Source organism: Corythoichthys intestinalis, chromosome 19 (genome assembly GCF_030265065.1).
Source record: "Corythoichthys intestinalis isolate RoL2023-P3 chromosome 19, ASM3026506v1, whole genome shotgun sequence".
In the NCBI taxonomy this organism is placed as follows: domain Eukaryota; kingdom Metazoa; phylum Chordata; class Actinopteri; order Syngnathiformes; family Syngnathidae; genus Corythoichthys; species Corythoichthys intestinalis.
This window is the reverse complement of record NC_080413.1, coordinates 16,215,514-16,230,679: the sequence shown is the minus strand read 5'-3', so window position 1 is coordinate 16,230,679 and position 15,166 is coordinate 16,215,514. Positions and strand designations below refer to the sequence as shown.

Below are 15,166 nucleotides of genomic sequence, written 5' to 3'. Positions count from 1 at the left end.
AAGAACAGACGCTACTCTTACTCCGCTACTTTGGGCTACACTACTCGTTACATTTTCCCTCTTTATACTGCATATTAGTTTAGTCATTTTTTTGTGCCAGCAATGCCAACAGGAGCTTTACCAGTTCCACCAATGCGACATCGCAACAATAATTACAGGACTCCATTATACCAATCAGACTCAAGCTTACCGTTCTTTGATCACACCGGCCTGTTCAATTACGTGGCGTCTTTAAAGCACCATTAAAAAATTAAGTATTTGACATAGAGCGCTGCCTTCAACATGACTAAAAAGCGGGGATTTTAACCTCTCACAGTTTTTATTTGGCACTGATTCCGGAAAACCGGACATATGATCCTTTAATGTCATAATGCGAAATATGTTTTTTCCACTAGAGTACACTTGTGTTCTTTGAACGAATGATGCTTAATTTCTGGAGGTTTTTTTTTTCTCTTGCCGGAATTCAATAATTTTTTTTGTATTTCTTTGTCTTAATATGGTTATGAAATAGGTTATTGTACAGTCAGTGTAATACTAACAATTCATATAGATAACTTTGTGCTAAGCAAAAAAAAAAAACACATTTTTTGAAAAAAAAAAAAAAAAATCAAACATGGTAAGCAGTTATTCACAATGTTACTCATTACTTGAGTAATATTGTGAGTAATTGCTTATTGTCTTTTCACCAAATACTTTTTTACTTGACTATACATTTACTTTTACTTGAGTGATATTGAGGTAACACTACCATTAGTTGAGTAAAACGTTTTGGCTACTCTACCCACCTCTGGCTGCAAGTGCCATCAGAGATCTCATTCTTTTAATTTCATAACAGGAACTGTGATGGAACTATTCAATATTCAAAATTGGAACTATTTTCTCCATAGAGGACACTCATGCTCTTTGGACAAATGATGCCTCCTTTCCGTAGTTTTTTGTTGTTGTCTTGCTTCAATCCAATGATTTTTTTGTATTTCTTTGGCTTAATGTGGTTATATAATAGGTTGTAGTACAGCATAATAATAACAGTTCATATAGATAACCTTGTGCTGAGAAAAAATACCATTGATTAAAAAAATAATAATAATAAAAATCAAAGATTGAAAGCAGTTACTCACAATGTTACTCATTACTTGATTATTCTTTTCACCAAATACTTTTTTACTTGTACTTGAGTAAATTTCTTTGGATGACGACTTTTAGTTTTACTTGAGTAATATTATTTTTGAAGTAACGCTGCTCTTACTTGAATAAAATATTTGGCCACTCTTACCACCTCTGGCATAGCTTCTAATGTTTTAAGGGATATCATTTAGTGTCATGATTTTAAATATCATTTTGTGAATTTTACACTGACGCTTGATTTGATAAAAATCGTCAATTGAATTGAAATCGCAAAGTTGGGCAGAAAAATCGCAAATAGATATAGTACGTGTATATATTTTTAATCGTTATGCCCCAATCCAGAATTTAGCACTAGTGCTGTGGTCATCCGAACAAGAGATGGCGCTAGTACGGTTCACAGCCTGGTGGTGTCCGTCCCATCCATTCCGTGAAGGAGCGGCCTGGGAGTGTTCCGATCTCACGTCAGTCGGCGTGACCGACACTGGATTCGCTCTATGATCACTTAACGTCGCCTCGGCCGCCAACATTTACCTCAAACGTCCGCCCGACGTAACGAAGAGTATAGCCGTCATTTGTTACATTTCGTCGTGGCGACGTATTGCTCCACGATGGCTCTTCTGTACGAATACGTGACGCAGGAGCAACTCGCAGGCTTCGACAAATACAAGGTAGCATGCTAGGTGGCTAGCTCCTATGTGTACAAGTAGTGTATGTGGGTTTTAAACAGCTCATCATATCACCCAAGAAATCTTGCTCAACTCTGACGTATCGTCTCATCAAATTTGAGAATTTTTGACAGCAATTAAAAATACCCACAATGTCGTTATTTTACACTGAAATTGTCCCTGGCTAAAGTGATAAAATTCAGTAATAAGTCATTTTTTCTTTCCGAAGCTCAGGTTTAAAATTATTTTCATTGCCAGTTTGGGTCACATGTAGTTAAAGGCTGTTTTTTTTTAATTGAGCAAATTATTTAAACAAACAAAAAAATCATAATTGAATGTTGTTATGGGCAGTAGTGACATTGTTGAAGTGTAAGCATGATGAAACCCTGAGAACTGTCACTGTAAAAATGATCACACTCAATATTGCATTTTAAAATAAAATATACTGTATATAAAGAGAAAAATGTCCTTGCCATTACTGGGGCACTTAGAGCAGGGGATTGATTTTTAGTTCTAGTATTTATTTGTTTAAAATATTCAATAAATATTAATACAAATTTTACTGTTACTTGTTTAACCCTTCTATGCACAATTTTTTTTTTATTAACTGCATTTTTTGTGGCCCTTGGCACAATATTTTGCGGCCGCCATTTTACATCCAGTTAGAGCAGGGGTCCCCAAACTTTTTCCTGTGAGGGCCACATAACTTTTCCTTTCTCATGAGGAGCCGGGGTCAATTTGTAACAGGAAAGGTGTGACGATTGCAGGAGTGCCAAAATATAAAGATTTATTGTTTTTCAGAAAGCCACAATCAAATAACCCTTTCTGGAACAAAAGTAAATAAAATAATCATATAATATAAAAATAAATAATAATAACACTATTAATTAAATAGATAATAACCAATAACCCTCTCTGGGTTCTTCACAGAAAAAAAGCCATTTTTTCCAAGTTTTTTTTTTTTGTTCAGGGGGCCAGACCAAATGTGGAGGCGGGCCGTATTCGGCCCATGGGCCGTAGTTTGGGGACCCCTGAGTTAGAGTATTAATGTTCCCTGCATGTATTTTGCTATTTGCAAATTAAAAAATAAATTGTGAAAAAATAAGTTAAAACAAAGACAGAAATTCAAATGAGTGTTGTCTGTGTGTATTTTGCTCTGTGATTTAAAAAAAAAAAAAAAAAAATTAAACTCTGATAGCTTAACTTTTTGGCTGCCATTGACAGCAATAGATGTCCAATCCATTTCCACTTGAAGAAGGCGGAAGCGATCTAATTATAACTTTTGCATAGATGTCCACTGCAGTGACCACGGTCCCTGAATGGATTAATATTTCAACAATTAAAAACAAAAGTCGTGCAAAGGTCAAAGAATGCCTTGAAACAAGTGAGAGATCTTCACTGATATATAAAGTACCTGCAGGAAAATTGTTCTCCGAAGCATTAATAACAGTAGTGGTGATTAGTAGCTAAGCCCAAAATAGTTTAGAGGTTAGAAAAGTTTTTCTTCTAGTTCCAACCTTTTAAAATATTAGATCAAGATGAGATTTTGGAAGCCAGGTTTAACAAAACGGTCAGATGTAAAATTAAATCGACTGTGGGGAATGACTGAAAGTCAAGTGATTCGGTCTGCTGTGCTATAAATGTGATCAATAATTCCCAAGCTGTGATTAATTTCCTCACCCTGAGCGGTTTCTCCTGAAATTTGGTTCCCTCTATGTTTCCTTTTGAACTGTCACTCTTTGTGTGACTTTGCTTGAAGGCCTGTAAGCTGAGCGTCATGCTCCATTTGATATATTCGATGAACTTACTGATGGTGAGTTGGTGCAGCAGCTTCGGCTTCAGATTGTGGTCACATGACCAATGCGGTTACCTCGTCCTTCCCGCTAGCTTCTATAATTAGCATAATGTCTTCACGCTTACTTAGCATCTTTAAGTTTGGTCCCTTAATGCTTGCAACACTCATGATATGAATTAAAAGAGTTGAACTTTAGTAGCAGGGAGGGAAGTCGGCCATAATTTATCAATATTTTTATTTTTTGCCAACTTTTGAATTAATGAATGCCATTATTGTCTCATTGAGTGTTTAAAAAGCACCACTAGAAATGGGCCGATATGAAAAGGGCTGCGATAAATAGTCTGATCAATGAATCAAGTTATGATAACTCACAAAGATGAAATAGGCAGCCTCAGTGTGTGTTTATGTGTAGAATCAACAAATGACACTCATAGCGTTGTGTGTGTTTTTGCAGTACAGTGCAGTGGACTCCAATCCGTTGTCTGTCTACATCATGCACCCTTTCTGGAACTTTTTGGTGAAGGTGAGTCATGCTAACATGTATTGTAAGCGTTTTATGAGATGTAAATGAAATGAAATTAACAAATATTCCCATAATGTGGCTCGCCTAATGCCTGCAGCGGATTAAATGCATTGTACATTTTTATTTGGGATATAAAAGGCATAAGTGACGGAAACCCCCCAGTTCACAAGTTCGCAACAAGATTGCACCAAAGCAATATTTCATATTAGTGATGTGTTTGCCGTAGCTTGGTATCTGGGCAATTACCTCAGCAGCGTTGTGCATAAGACCAGTTCCCTTAATTGCATAGAAATTATATTGTAATATCCTTGTTTTCTTTTTTTTTTTTTTTTCTAATCATTTGGTTTTTTTAAAGGCCTTCTGCTAGAGCTGGGCGGTAAACCGAAAATTTACCGTCACCGAAATTCTTCACGATGACCGACGTAATTTTGACCATTTCGGTAAATTCGGTGAATTAATAAAACAAGAAAATAGTCTTTTCATCCCGCTTTGACTCTGTGTTGTTCGTCTATGTTCATTCCCCTTTAAGAAAGCAGTCAATGTACTTACGTAGGGAGTCACGTGATCATCAGGAAGCCAATCAAACAGAAGCCCGGTAAGCTAACGCTAGCAGCTAACGCTACAAGCAAAACGTGATGGAGTGTGGCTTAAGGGAGGTTCGCCAAACTTTCACCCGACATTTAGTTGACTCTTGGTGGCATCCAGACGGGCTTTCACCCGCTGTCCTCCCTTGTTCTCACGATTTCCGGAGATGGTGCTTTTAGTGCTTTCTACTGGTAGCCAGGCCACAGGCTAACGCTAGTGGCCGCTAGCGGCTAACGCTACAAGTGAACGTGATGGAGTCGGATAGCGGCTCTAACCTTGTCGAAACGGCTGAACTTAATGAGTGGATTGGGCATGGACTGCATCTAGCAATGACTATGTCGCGTTATTTTGTATCTGACTGTGTGTGATTTCTCTGATAGCTTTTGTGATGGTAAAGCATTCAGCATAAAGCACAATCCAACGGTGAAACTTATAATATGACCGAGAAATGGCCCCAGCTATTTTTCTGTATGTGCTTAATTCTGTGTCATTATTGCTATCATAAAATCTTAAGTGTTTCATTTGCATAAGATCAATATAGCTTTAATGTGTGTCTGTCTGTCTGTCTGTTTGGGGGTTCATGTATGCGTGCATTTATTAAAAAATGCACCCTGGGGGACCCTGAAACCATAAAGTAAACACTTGTTTTGGATAATTATGTCACAGCAACCATTAACAATAAATTGTCTTTTTGAAGTGTACTGTTCAAGCTGCAAGTCATTTGTGTTACAATGACATGTTTGCACAGGCATATTGATTTTGACAATGTACATTGTTCAAGCCATACACGCTGGTATAAATGCTCATACTTGAATTCTTATTGTTTAAAATACATTTTTATAAACTTAATGTTTAGACTGCATGTACAATTGTTAAATATATCAAATTGAATGCTGGTAACTAAATCAACATGAAACTGTTAATCTGTATTTCATGCATTGATTCAGATTTTCAAATTAGATAACAGTCTGCTTGGGCGACTTTATCGTCATTTATCCTTATCGAGGTAAATCTGCTGAATTTATCGTGATACGTGTTTAAGGCCATATCGCCCACCCCTACCTTCTGCATAGTAAATGTCTTACATTTATTTGACTGGTGATCGGCTATTGGCTAACTAACATTATTGTACACATTTTATTTTAAAATGTAGGTGTTTTTCTGGGGAACATAAATGACAAAACTGCATTTGTGCAACTGCTACTGTCAATAATTTGTAAATAAATAATAAGAATTCCATATTAACCTTTTGTACATTTTGTTAGTAAGTTGCTGTGATTACGAAGTCATTTTTTTAAAATGATAAAGCATAATTATGACTTTTATTGTAGTTTCTTCCAAAGTGGTTGGCCCCAAATCTCATCACATTCACCGGCTTCATGTTCCTGGTGGTCAACTTCCTCATGCTGGCCTTCTATGACTTTGACTTCAACGCCTCAGGTGTGGTTACAAGTAACAATAGACAAGTGTACATTACCACATAACTTTTTAATCGGACTAAGTTATCTGATTTTTGCTAATCACTAACAGGCAATCATTTCAGGAATGTAACGGCAATACATTTCAATTTTGTGTGTTTCAGCTGCTGGGCATGATCATGTGCCTAGTTGGGTTTGGGTGACGGCGGGGGTTTTCAACTTTCTGGCCTACACGCTAGGTGAGTGACCACGTTTACATCTCCTCTATTTGAACGCTGCGACAGCGCTTTCGTCACCTCCTCACAGATGGTGTGGACGGCAAGCAGGCACGCCGCACCAACTCCTCCACACCACTCGGGGAGCTCTTTGACCACGGGCTCGACAGCTGGGCCTGCATCTTTTTCGTAGCCACCGTCTACTCCATTTTTGGGCGTGGCCCCAGCGGCGTGGGCGTGGTCACGCTTTACTACATTCTTTGGGTGGTGCTGTTCTCCTTCATCCTCTCGCACTGGGAGAAATACAACACGGGCGTGCTCTTCCTACCTTGGGGCTATGATGTCAGCCAAGTGGTGAGGATGAAGCCTGAATATTTCATCCCATGATCATTGTGACCTTATAAAGGATGACTTGAATATATTAAATTATGTGCTAATAATAGTCAAAAAATGTACATTCATCATCATATGAAGATTAAAAAATGCAGTTGCAATATTACAAAAAACTTTCTGAAGATTTTAGCGGTGTTTTTAAAAAGAATAGTTTCTGAGATATATTGGGATATTACGGCACGCAATTCTCGTATCGGTACAAATTCCGTCCGTATCAATCCTTACACGTTTGCTTGTGGAAATTTACAAGTCAATGGCTGAACTTTTACTCCCTTCCAGTAGTTGGCAGCACGTAGCAACATTGCCTTGCAGTCGACTGAAGTAACAACAACATTAGACTAATCAAGTATAGATTTATGTACGTTGCCCTCTAGTGGTTGGCCTCCATCACTGGGTTGTTTACACACCTATTGCAGCCCAGTGTCAATCAATATAAATAGTAACATTAGCTGCTGTTGCCTGTGTGCTGTGGGCGGCACACCTCAGCGATGGGGAACTGGGTACTTCCGGTCGTTTTGCTCGGATTAGTCCATTTATAAGTGAAATTTGGGCTCATTTTGACTTTTACTGCAAAAACGGAGGCATGAAGTATTAAGAATGCTTCATTTGAGCAGGTTTGGACTAAAACAGGTTTGCACTAAAAAAGAGAAATTGTATTGAGTCCCATTTTGTCTTGAATGCTGGATGAAGTTTCAGGAACAAATTGATCTAAATGTACTTTTAATGTCCATTTTGATTTGTTTTTTTCTAAAGTGGTAAACAAATGTCGGAATAATTTTCAAGTGTAGCATCAGGATTCATCGAATCGTGACCTGTGAATCGTGATACGAATTGTATCGCCAGATATGAGGCAATACAAGCCTCTAGCAGATTTGGTGTTAGGTTTTTTCGTTCCCACTCAAATTTTATCTTAGTTTTTAGTAGTGATGTCCCAATCTGATACTTAACATCGATATCGGCGGCCGATACGGCTATTACCGGAGTATCAGTTTTGGTCACAAGATCGGATCCGAATCCAGTAGTCATGTGTGTTTTCAATACTGAAAACTGTTGTGATTTTCGGCTGCTGTAAATCAAACCACTACTTACTGCGCTACTACAATATGTCCACTACTTCTATTTAGAATCTAATAATAGTAGCAGCATTGTCTAATGCTTGTAAACGTAGCACTTCTTGAGGCGGTACCAGCAGAGCTCGCTTTAATACAAAAGACATGATGTGTCATTTACTGCTTACATAATTTTTTTTGGTTTTATTTTTACTGGTCTAAAAACATGGGCATCGGATCGGTATCAGCAAAACATATCTTGATAAAAATGGAACTGGAAGCCCAAAAATCACCAGTTTTTAGCTTGAAAAGGTCTTTACGTACCTTGCATTGATTTAAATAATTGAATAATACTTGCCGATTCTAAGTATATGTTAATATTTGTTAGCGCATCTATTTCATTTTTTACTTTTTGACACTAGAAATTCTACCCCTACACAATATATAGACCATTTATGTCGTGTATTATTGCATTGGAACATTAATATAACTAAATAGAGTTCTTCTTTAGTGAAATTGAAATTATTGACACTTGTTCTTTTGTTTGGCTAGATCATACAAACATCTAAGTCCTAATTGTAGCATTTATGAATAAGTTGTCTGTATTAGAGCTTTCATATGACTTTTTTTTCAGTGTTTTGAGAGAAACCTGCACTTCCAGACTATTTTACAATTTTCCCTCCATTACAAGAATGAGTGGATATGCATAGTGCTTCTGTCCCCCCCAATTGGACTCCCAGCTACGTTAATGTTGATGCAATAGTGTCTATTTGTCCATTATCTTAGTGTGACTCATCCACTTTTATCTTCCAGACCATCTCTCTGGTCTACGTGGTGACGGCAGTTGTCGGAGTGGACTCTTGGTACCAACCCGTCCTGTTCCATTTCCTCTATAGAGACCTCTTCACCTTTATGATTGTTGGTGAGACAGAAACTAGTCACCTTAATCCCTTGATATTAGCTAAAATGAGATCTAGTCTGGCATTGTCAGCTTGTCCTGTAACTTGTACCCAGTGTTGACAGAATGGGTGGCTTGCCGCACTATTGTGCTATTTTCAGACTCGGGGTGGGAGAAAAATGCATTGGAAGGGTTGACACAATTTGGGCTACTTTTGACAAAATTTGGCAGTTTTTGAAGGCACTTTTTTGATTAGTTTTAACGGTTTAACTTGTATGTCTATAGCATGAAGTTCAAATACATTGCTTTTTTTTTTACAGCAGCATCTTTGCTCTGATTATATCTGGCATTTTAGCACCTCTCAGCGCGTCAGTCAAATTCAATAGAATTCTAAAAATGACATAACCTTAAAATGCGTTAGAAGCACTGTAATTTACGATGTATAAATGAATAAAATAATGATAAAAGTAATCATTCTAAAACTGTGACTGGCTGGCAACCTGTTCAGGGTGTACTCTACACTCAGATGATGAATGAATGAATAATTCTAAAAACGATAACTTTAAAATGTATTAAGCTTTGTCATTAAAAAAAAATCCTCATGACATTTTAGATAGATTCTATTTTAATTTGACCCTCCCCTCAGTTCCGCCCCTGGAACTGGGCGGCTTTCCAATCTGGCAATGCACCATGTTCACCCTTCACTTTTGATGACTTTCAGCCTGTTCCTTCCTTGTGACGTTACCCATGAGCCTCTACAACGTCCTCAAGTAGGTTCTCTTCTGCTGCTGTTAATCAGCATGGAGCTTTAGCACGCGTGTGACATTGTTGTGAATGTTCAGGGCGTACCGCAGCAACTCGCTGAAGCACAGCAGTTTGTATGAGGCCTTCCTGCCATTTCTGTCGCCCGTGATCCTCTTCGTCCTATCCACTATTTGGGTGCTCTTTTCACCGTCCGACATCCTGGAACTTCAGCCCAGGCTCTACTACCTCATGGTGGGCACGGCCTTCGCCAACGTAACGGTGGGTGTTCTCTAATATACTAGAAAAGAAAAAAAATCAATAGTTTACGCAGCGTGATCTTTGTGTAACTGTTCAAATTTATGTGTTGCAGTGCAAGCTGATCGTGTGTCAAATGAGTAGCACGCGTTGTCAGCCGCTGAGCTGGCTGCTACTGCCGATGGCAGGCGTGGTGGTGCTAGCCGTGTCAGGTCTGGCGCCTGACGAGACGCTGCTGCTGTACCTGTGGACGGCTGCCGTCTTACTAGCGCACATACACTACGGCGTGTCAGTGGTGAGGACATACACTTTCATTCAATGTTGATTACAGCAATTATAAAGAAAAAGGGAGCATCTGTCATTTCGAAGATAATGTCCAATTGTGTGGCGTCCAATCCTTGTGCTGTGTATTTTAATGAGTTTATAGCTAGTAGATGTCCAATCCATTTGAAGTGGGATAGCAATGAATGAAATGGAAGCCGATGAGGTAAAATATAAAAAAAATGTTCTTCCGTGGGACAAGATGCAGCCGCCTTCGAGAAGTTGTCCCCCCCATCAGATGCAAATTTATAGAAATATTATATTTGTGCTAAAGTTTTTGGTTGCTTGTGCTGCTATCGTTTTTGAGATATTAACAATTCTTTAATAGGTCAATCTGAGGTCAATCGACCCCCCATTTTGATTAAATATGGCTAAAACTGGTGTCAGTCGTGCTGCTTTGTGCTGTAAAAATTAAATAAAAATGATTTTTTTTACATAGCACGAACGTAGCAGAAACAAATGCCACCATTTCGGGTCCATTTGCAATAAATGGGGGGCTGCGGGAATTCATGTCTCGATATCTCAAAAACAATAGCAGCACAAACGAATTTTTTTACAGCACAAACATAGCACAAACAATTGACACCATTTTTGCCATTTTTAATCAAAATGGCTGGTTGACCTCAGATTGACCGATAAAAAATTGTTAATACAGCGGTACCTTGAGATACGATCGCTTCGACACACAATCTTTTCGACATCCAACGTAAAATTTGACTCGCCATTTGTTACTACATCCGACGACATGCTCAAAATACAACGACATCACAGCACCGCAGACAGACGTATGGCAAATTTCTTTGTGAGAGAAATCAACACACGTTTCAAAAAGGTTTATACAGATGGTCAAACAAGGAAAAAGGCGACACATACCATTGAAATGAAGATGCAAATTATAGAAAAATATGAGCGTGGGGTGCTCATCCGTGAACTGGCTCAACAATACATCTCCACGGTCCTCCTCCGACCACCGTTCGCTAGTCATTATAAGTTAAGATGACAATTATTATTGCGGTAACATAATCGCCGAAGGAATCGGCAGCTTCGTCAGGTTTTTTCATCATTTATTTCAGAACTTATCCAACACAAAACGCCTCCTGACCGCCAAAGTTGCCGGTGTTCTCAAGAAAACATTGAAAGCGAAAGTAAACTCTCAGCCTTCTGTGTCACGTCAGCCACGCCGTGGGTTCAGGTACAGAAAAAAACGTCCTCAACGTTAGAACCTGATTCGTTACACTATTACAGGAATTATTATTATTATTGTTATATTATTATTCCGATTTTTAGTTATAATGTATTTGTTTTGCAATGTGTAATTGCCATTTGTTATAGTACCAGCAGTATTTATTAAGGATTTAGTGTAGGTTTTTGGGCTGTGGAACAAATTAATGGGATTATAATGTGTTCTTATGGGAAAATCCTGCTCAACATATGAGCATTTCGACTTACAAACAAGGTCCTGGAACAAATTAACTTCGTATTTAGAGGTACCAAAATCTCAAAAACAACAGCAGCACAAATTAAAATGTTTTCAGCACAAACAAATGACATTTTTTTGATTTGCCTCTGATGGGGGGGGCACAACTTCACGGAGGTCCACAACTACCCATGATCCATTGCAGGCGTTACACATAATAAATAACATTGCACCGTATGAATATCCAGCCGAAATAAATCCCTCAGTAATATTCCGGAAAATTTTTGTCAGTGTCTTGTTTTGGAGTAGGGCTGTCCCAAACGACTAATTTTCTCCCGATTAGTCAGCCGACTTTTTTTACGATTAGTCGACTAATCTAATAATTAAAAAAAAAAAAAATTAGTGTTGTTTTTGTTTACTAATTTAGCAATGAAATTTTTGTTGACGCTTATCAATTCACAAAAAACATATTGGAACACTTAAATTATTTATTAAAGTACAAATAAACACATAAATAATAATAAATCACAAATAAACAATTAGTTCAAATGCTGATAGAATTTACTAGTGTAGCATCCCTGATTGAAAAGGTGGTCTCTTAAACTGATGGTTTACAACTTTTATTCCATCCTTGATGTAATCACACTGTAAGAGCTATGGTGCACACAAATAAAACAACACAATAAGAAATTAACAAAAACTTTTCACCTTTTTCCTTTTAAACCTTATTTATATATCAGTGAATTGCCTTTACCTTAATTTATTACCTTATCATTGACAATCTCTCCCTTGAGTGCAATCACTGTATATACTGTATATATTTATGACCTTTTAACCTTATATAATTTTTCTATACCATAAAATAAACCATAACATGAAATAAACCTTTCAGTTAGCATTAAGGACAATACTAATAGCACTATGGGCCCATTGTCAATGAAACGTTATTATTCAGTAAGGCGACAGCACCCTCTGGTGTACAAAAAAAAGAAGAAAAAAATTACAAATGGTGACGGCGCTTGAGGTGTTTATTCACGGCTGACCTGCCGCCAAGCTTGGCATTTAACAGACAGGACAGAAGAGTGTACCCTCCGTTGTTTCTTTGAAATAAGTCAATGTTTTGGACACTCTGGTGCGCTTTTTTGGGTTTGTGCCGCTTCCCCCGCTTGCATACAGAGCATCCGACATTCTGAACTTTCTACGCATGTATTTTTTTTTAACCCTTCATTAACCGTCGACGGGATGTTGTGCTCGTCGACGGATTTACGTCATCGATGACGTCGACTATGTCGACTAGTCGGGACAGCTCTATTTTGGAGTACTCAAAGCAACAACGTATCATCACAGCACATTTGTCCATGAAACCGTCAAGTTTGAAAGCCAGCTGAGACATTGCAGTCACAAGAGAAGCGTCTTTTGCCCAAAAGATTACGCCGTCGCCTCGACAATCGGGTCGCATTTTCTATGCTAATTTTTTAGTTTCGAATGTTCTCCACTAAATAGAGGCCCACAGAGACCACTACTCAACACATGAAGTACAACTGGGTAAAATGTCGTCAAAATCAGCCCAGCCATTTCGGAGTCGAACACACACAAAGTTCCATTTATATACAGATATAGATAAGTATGCAGTAATTTAGTATTAAAGTAATTTAGTATTAAAAGTGTGCGTAGTATCGGTACAGTATCATCATTCAGCCGGTCGTCGGAATCCGTATCTGTGCAACACTAATCAGAACCCTAATGTCATTGTGATCAATGATGAATTTTGCTTGTGTGCAGGTCCAACAACTCAGCCACCATTTTGGCATCCGGGCCTTCTCACTAAAGAAACCCAACATTGATTGACAGGAGGAGGAACGAATCGGCTTGACAGGAGCAGAGGTCTAGACTCCCTCCAGCGACACGTCACTCTCGTCACCGCGGCATCCGTATATACTCTACATCCAGTGGGGTACGCCCAAAATACACATGCACACAAAGCCACCCTAACCAACTCTTTAAATGTGATTGGGGCGCTCAAGGGGCTCCATCTTACCTCATTGGCGGATTAGTACACTGTGTCGAGCCAATGAGGAGCAAGTGTTTCCTACGGAAATGTGTTCCATTTAAGGGTGTGGAAGCCGCTACACAAACACACATAAGTCACAGACACAGCTTCACAATGTCTGCTTTCAGGCAGGCACACATTATTACAGTATTATGAATGTATAATAATATTAACAAGCCTTGATGAAAAAGCCACGCTGTCATGGGATTCTCAGAAGACACAGGTTTTTCATTTACCTCTTAATTAATTATTTTTGCATTCTTAATATTGTTTGTAAGCGGACCTGACTTCTGGATAAGGCGGTTAAGATTCAAACCGTTTTGTGCCGACGGTGATCGGACGCGGGTGATATACGGGGAAGCGCCGTGTCCTTCACGCCGATTCGTTCTTCTTTTCGTCATTTTCGTCGCGGCGATGGCGGCCGCTTGAATGAAGAGTGCGTCCCAAAAGCCGTGTGACGGAAAGGACTCATTCTGAAGGGAGCGAGCACACGCCGCCCAAATGCTTTTTTTTTTTTTTTTTTAATCATTTAAAACAAACCGTTTTAAAAAATAATATCGGTGTCGTAAGCAAGCGATTGCACGCCGCCGCCTGATCGTGGCGATATCTGCAGATTGGCTAGTAATGTCTGGCAAGTGTCGAGGAAAACCTGCATGCATTTCAAGCACATCAAGGAAGCTCAAGTGGATGTTTGTCAATTATATGTGTGTCTGTCGTATATTATTTCTTACACTGATTAACAAGGAATGATGCACATTGTTAGTCTCCCGTAATCTGAGTGTGGATGTTTGTATGTTGGGCTTCTCGAGTGAAGGAAAAAGAAACTGACAAATTTATGTAGTAAAGTTTTGTCATAAGCAAGTGTGATCAGTACATGGCTGATTTGTGTGGTGCTATTCACACTCCATAATAAGAAAATGTCCATGGTAGTGATTTTTGTTTTTTTATTAACTGTGTTGGACACACCACTATTATTTGTGTGTTTGTTTTTTATTAAAATATGAACAAATGAATATGTCTGCAGTGCTTTATACTCCTGGAAGTATCTGAATAAATGCTACTCAAACTGAAACGTGTGGACAAATAATTTATTAAGCTAGTACTGGACTGAAATTTATTGCCAAAGATGGCGTTATTTATAATAGAGGCTGCATTATTCGAGTTAGTCAGCAGATCGCGCTGTAGATCTACAATGGGCATGTAAATAAAGATTATTTGGCATATATTTACTAAATCTTCCCTTAACTGATTATTTGGCAAATTTACATCTTGTGACAGTTCACTAATTGGAAAGCGTAAATGCATTAAACGTATTTGATAGTATTTTTTTTTTTTTGTATAACGTGTCCAGTTTGTCTCATCGGCTGTTGGTCACATTACAAAGTAGTTATTTGGCTCCCTCTAGCGTTCGTAATTTTAACAACTGCACCGTACGGTCTTTTTAACGACTATTTTCTCTACGTTAGCCGAGACTTCTGATTGAACTCACTGCAAAAAGACACCTCTTTAAAAGGTTAAATTCCTCCTAATATTTAAATTCTCTTGTTTTCAATCTAAATCTACTAGAAATAAGTGAAATTATCTGCCTGTGCTCCAAGTAAATTTTGCTCAATTAGATTTCTTGAAATAAGGAAAATAGCTATCTGAAAATAAGCTCAACAGATTTATTTTACGAAATAAAAAGCTTTGAAATGTCAGTAATGTTCTTATTTC

General features: G+C 38.3%; 1 protein-coding gene across 2 annotated transcripts; it reads left to right on the top strand.

The window, feature by feature from the left end:
* Nucleotides 1-1,552: 1,552 nt before the first annotated feature.
* selenoi (selenoprotein I) lies at nt 1,553-14,525 on the top strand. 2 transcript variants are annotated; one of them, XM_057821990.1, is made up of 10 exons: nt 1,553-1,793; nt 4,040-4,108; nt 6,025-6,133; nt 6,276-6,350; nt 6,418-6,680; nt 8,582-8,690; nt 9,388-9,436; nt 9,509-9,689; nt 9,781-9,960; nt 13,186-14,525. In XM_057821990.1, exons 1-10 carry the CDS (start codon nt 1,734-1,736, stop codon nt 13,291-13,293), a joined length of 1,203 nt encoding a protein of 400 aa, XP_057677973.1. In that variant the 5' UTR covers nt 1,553-1,733; the 3' UTR covers nt 13,294-14,525. The 2 variants fall into 2 exon arrangements, with proteins under 2 accessions (XP_057677973.1, XP_057677974.1); XM_057821991.1 differs by having other exon boundaries at nt 13,186-13,251.
* Nucleotides 14,526-15,166: the final 641 nt, after the last annotated feature.

Coding starts and splice junctions, on each gene's coding strand:
- selenoi (XM_057821991.1), top strand. CDS start 1,734: ATGGCTCTTCTGTACGAATACGTGACGCAGGAGCAACTCGCAGGCTTC. Junction 8,691..9,387: donor CTTCACCTTTATGATTGTTG/GTGAGACAGAAA, acceptor GATGACTTTCAG/CCTGTTCCTTCCTTGTGACG. Junction 9,437..9,508: donor AGCCTCTACAACGTCCTCAA/GTAGGTTCTCTT, acceptor GTGAATGTTCAG/GGCGTACCGCAGCAACTCGC.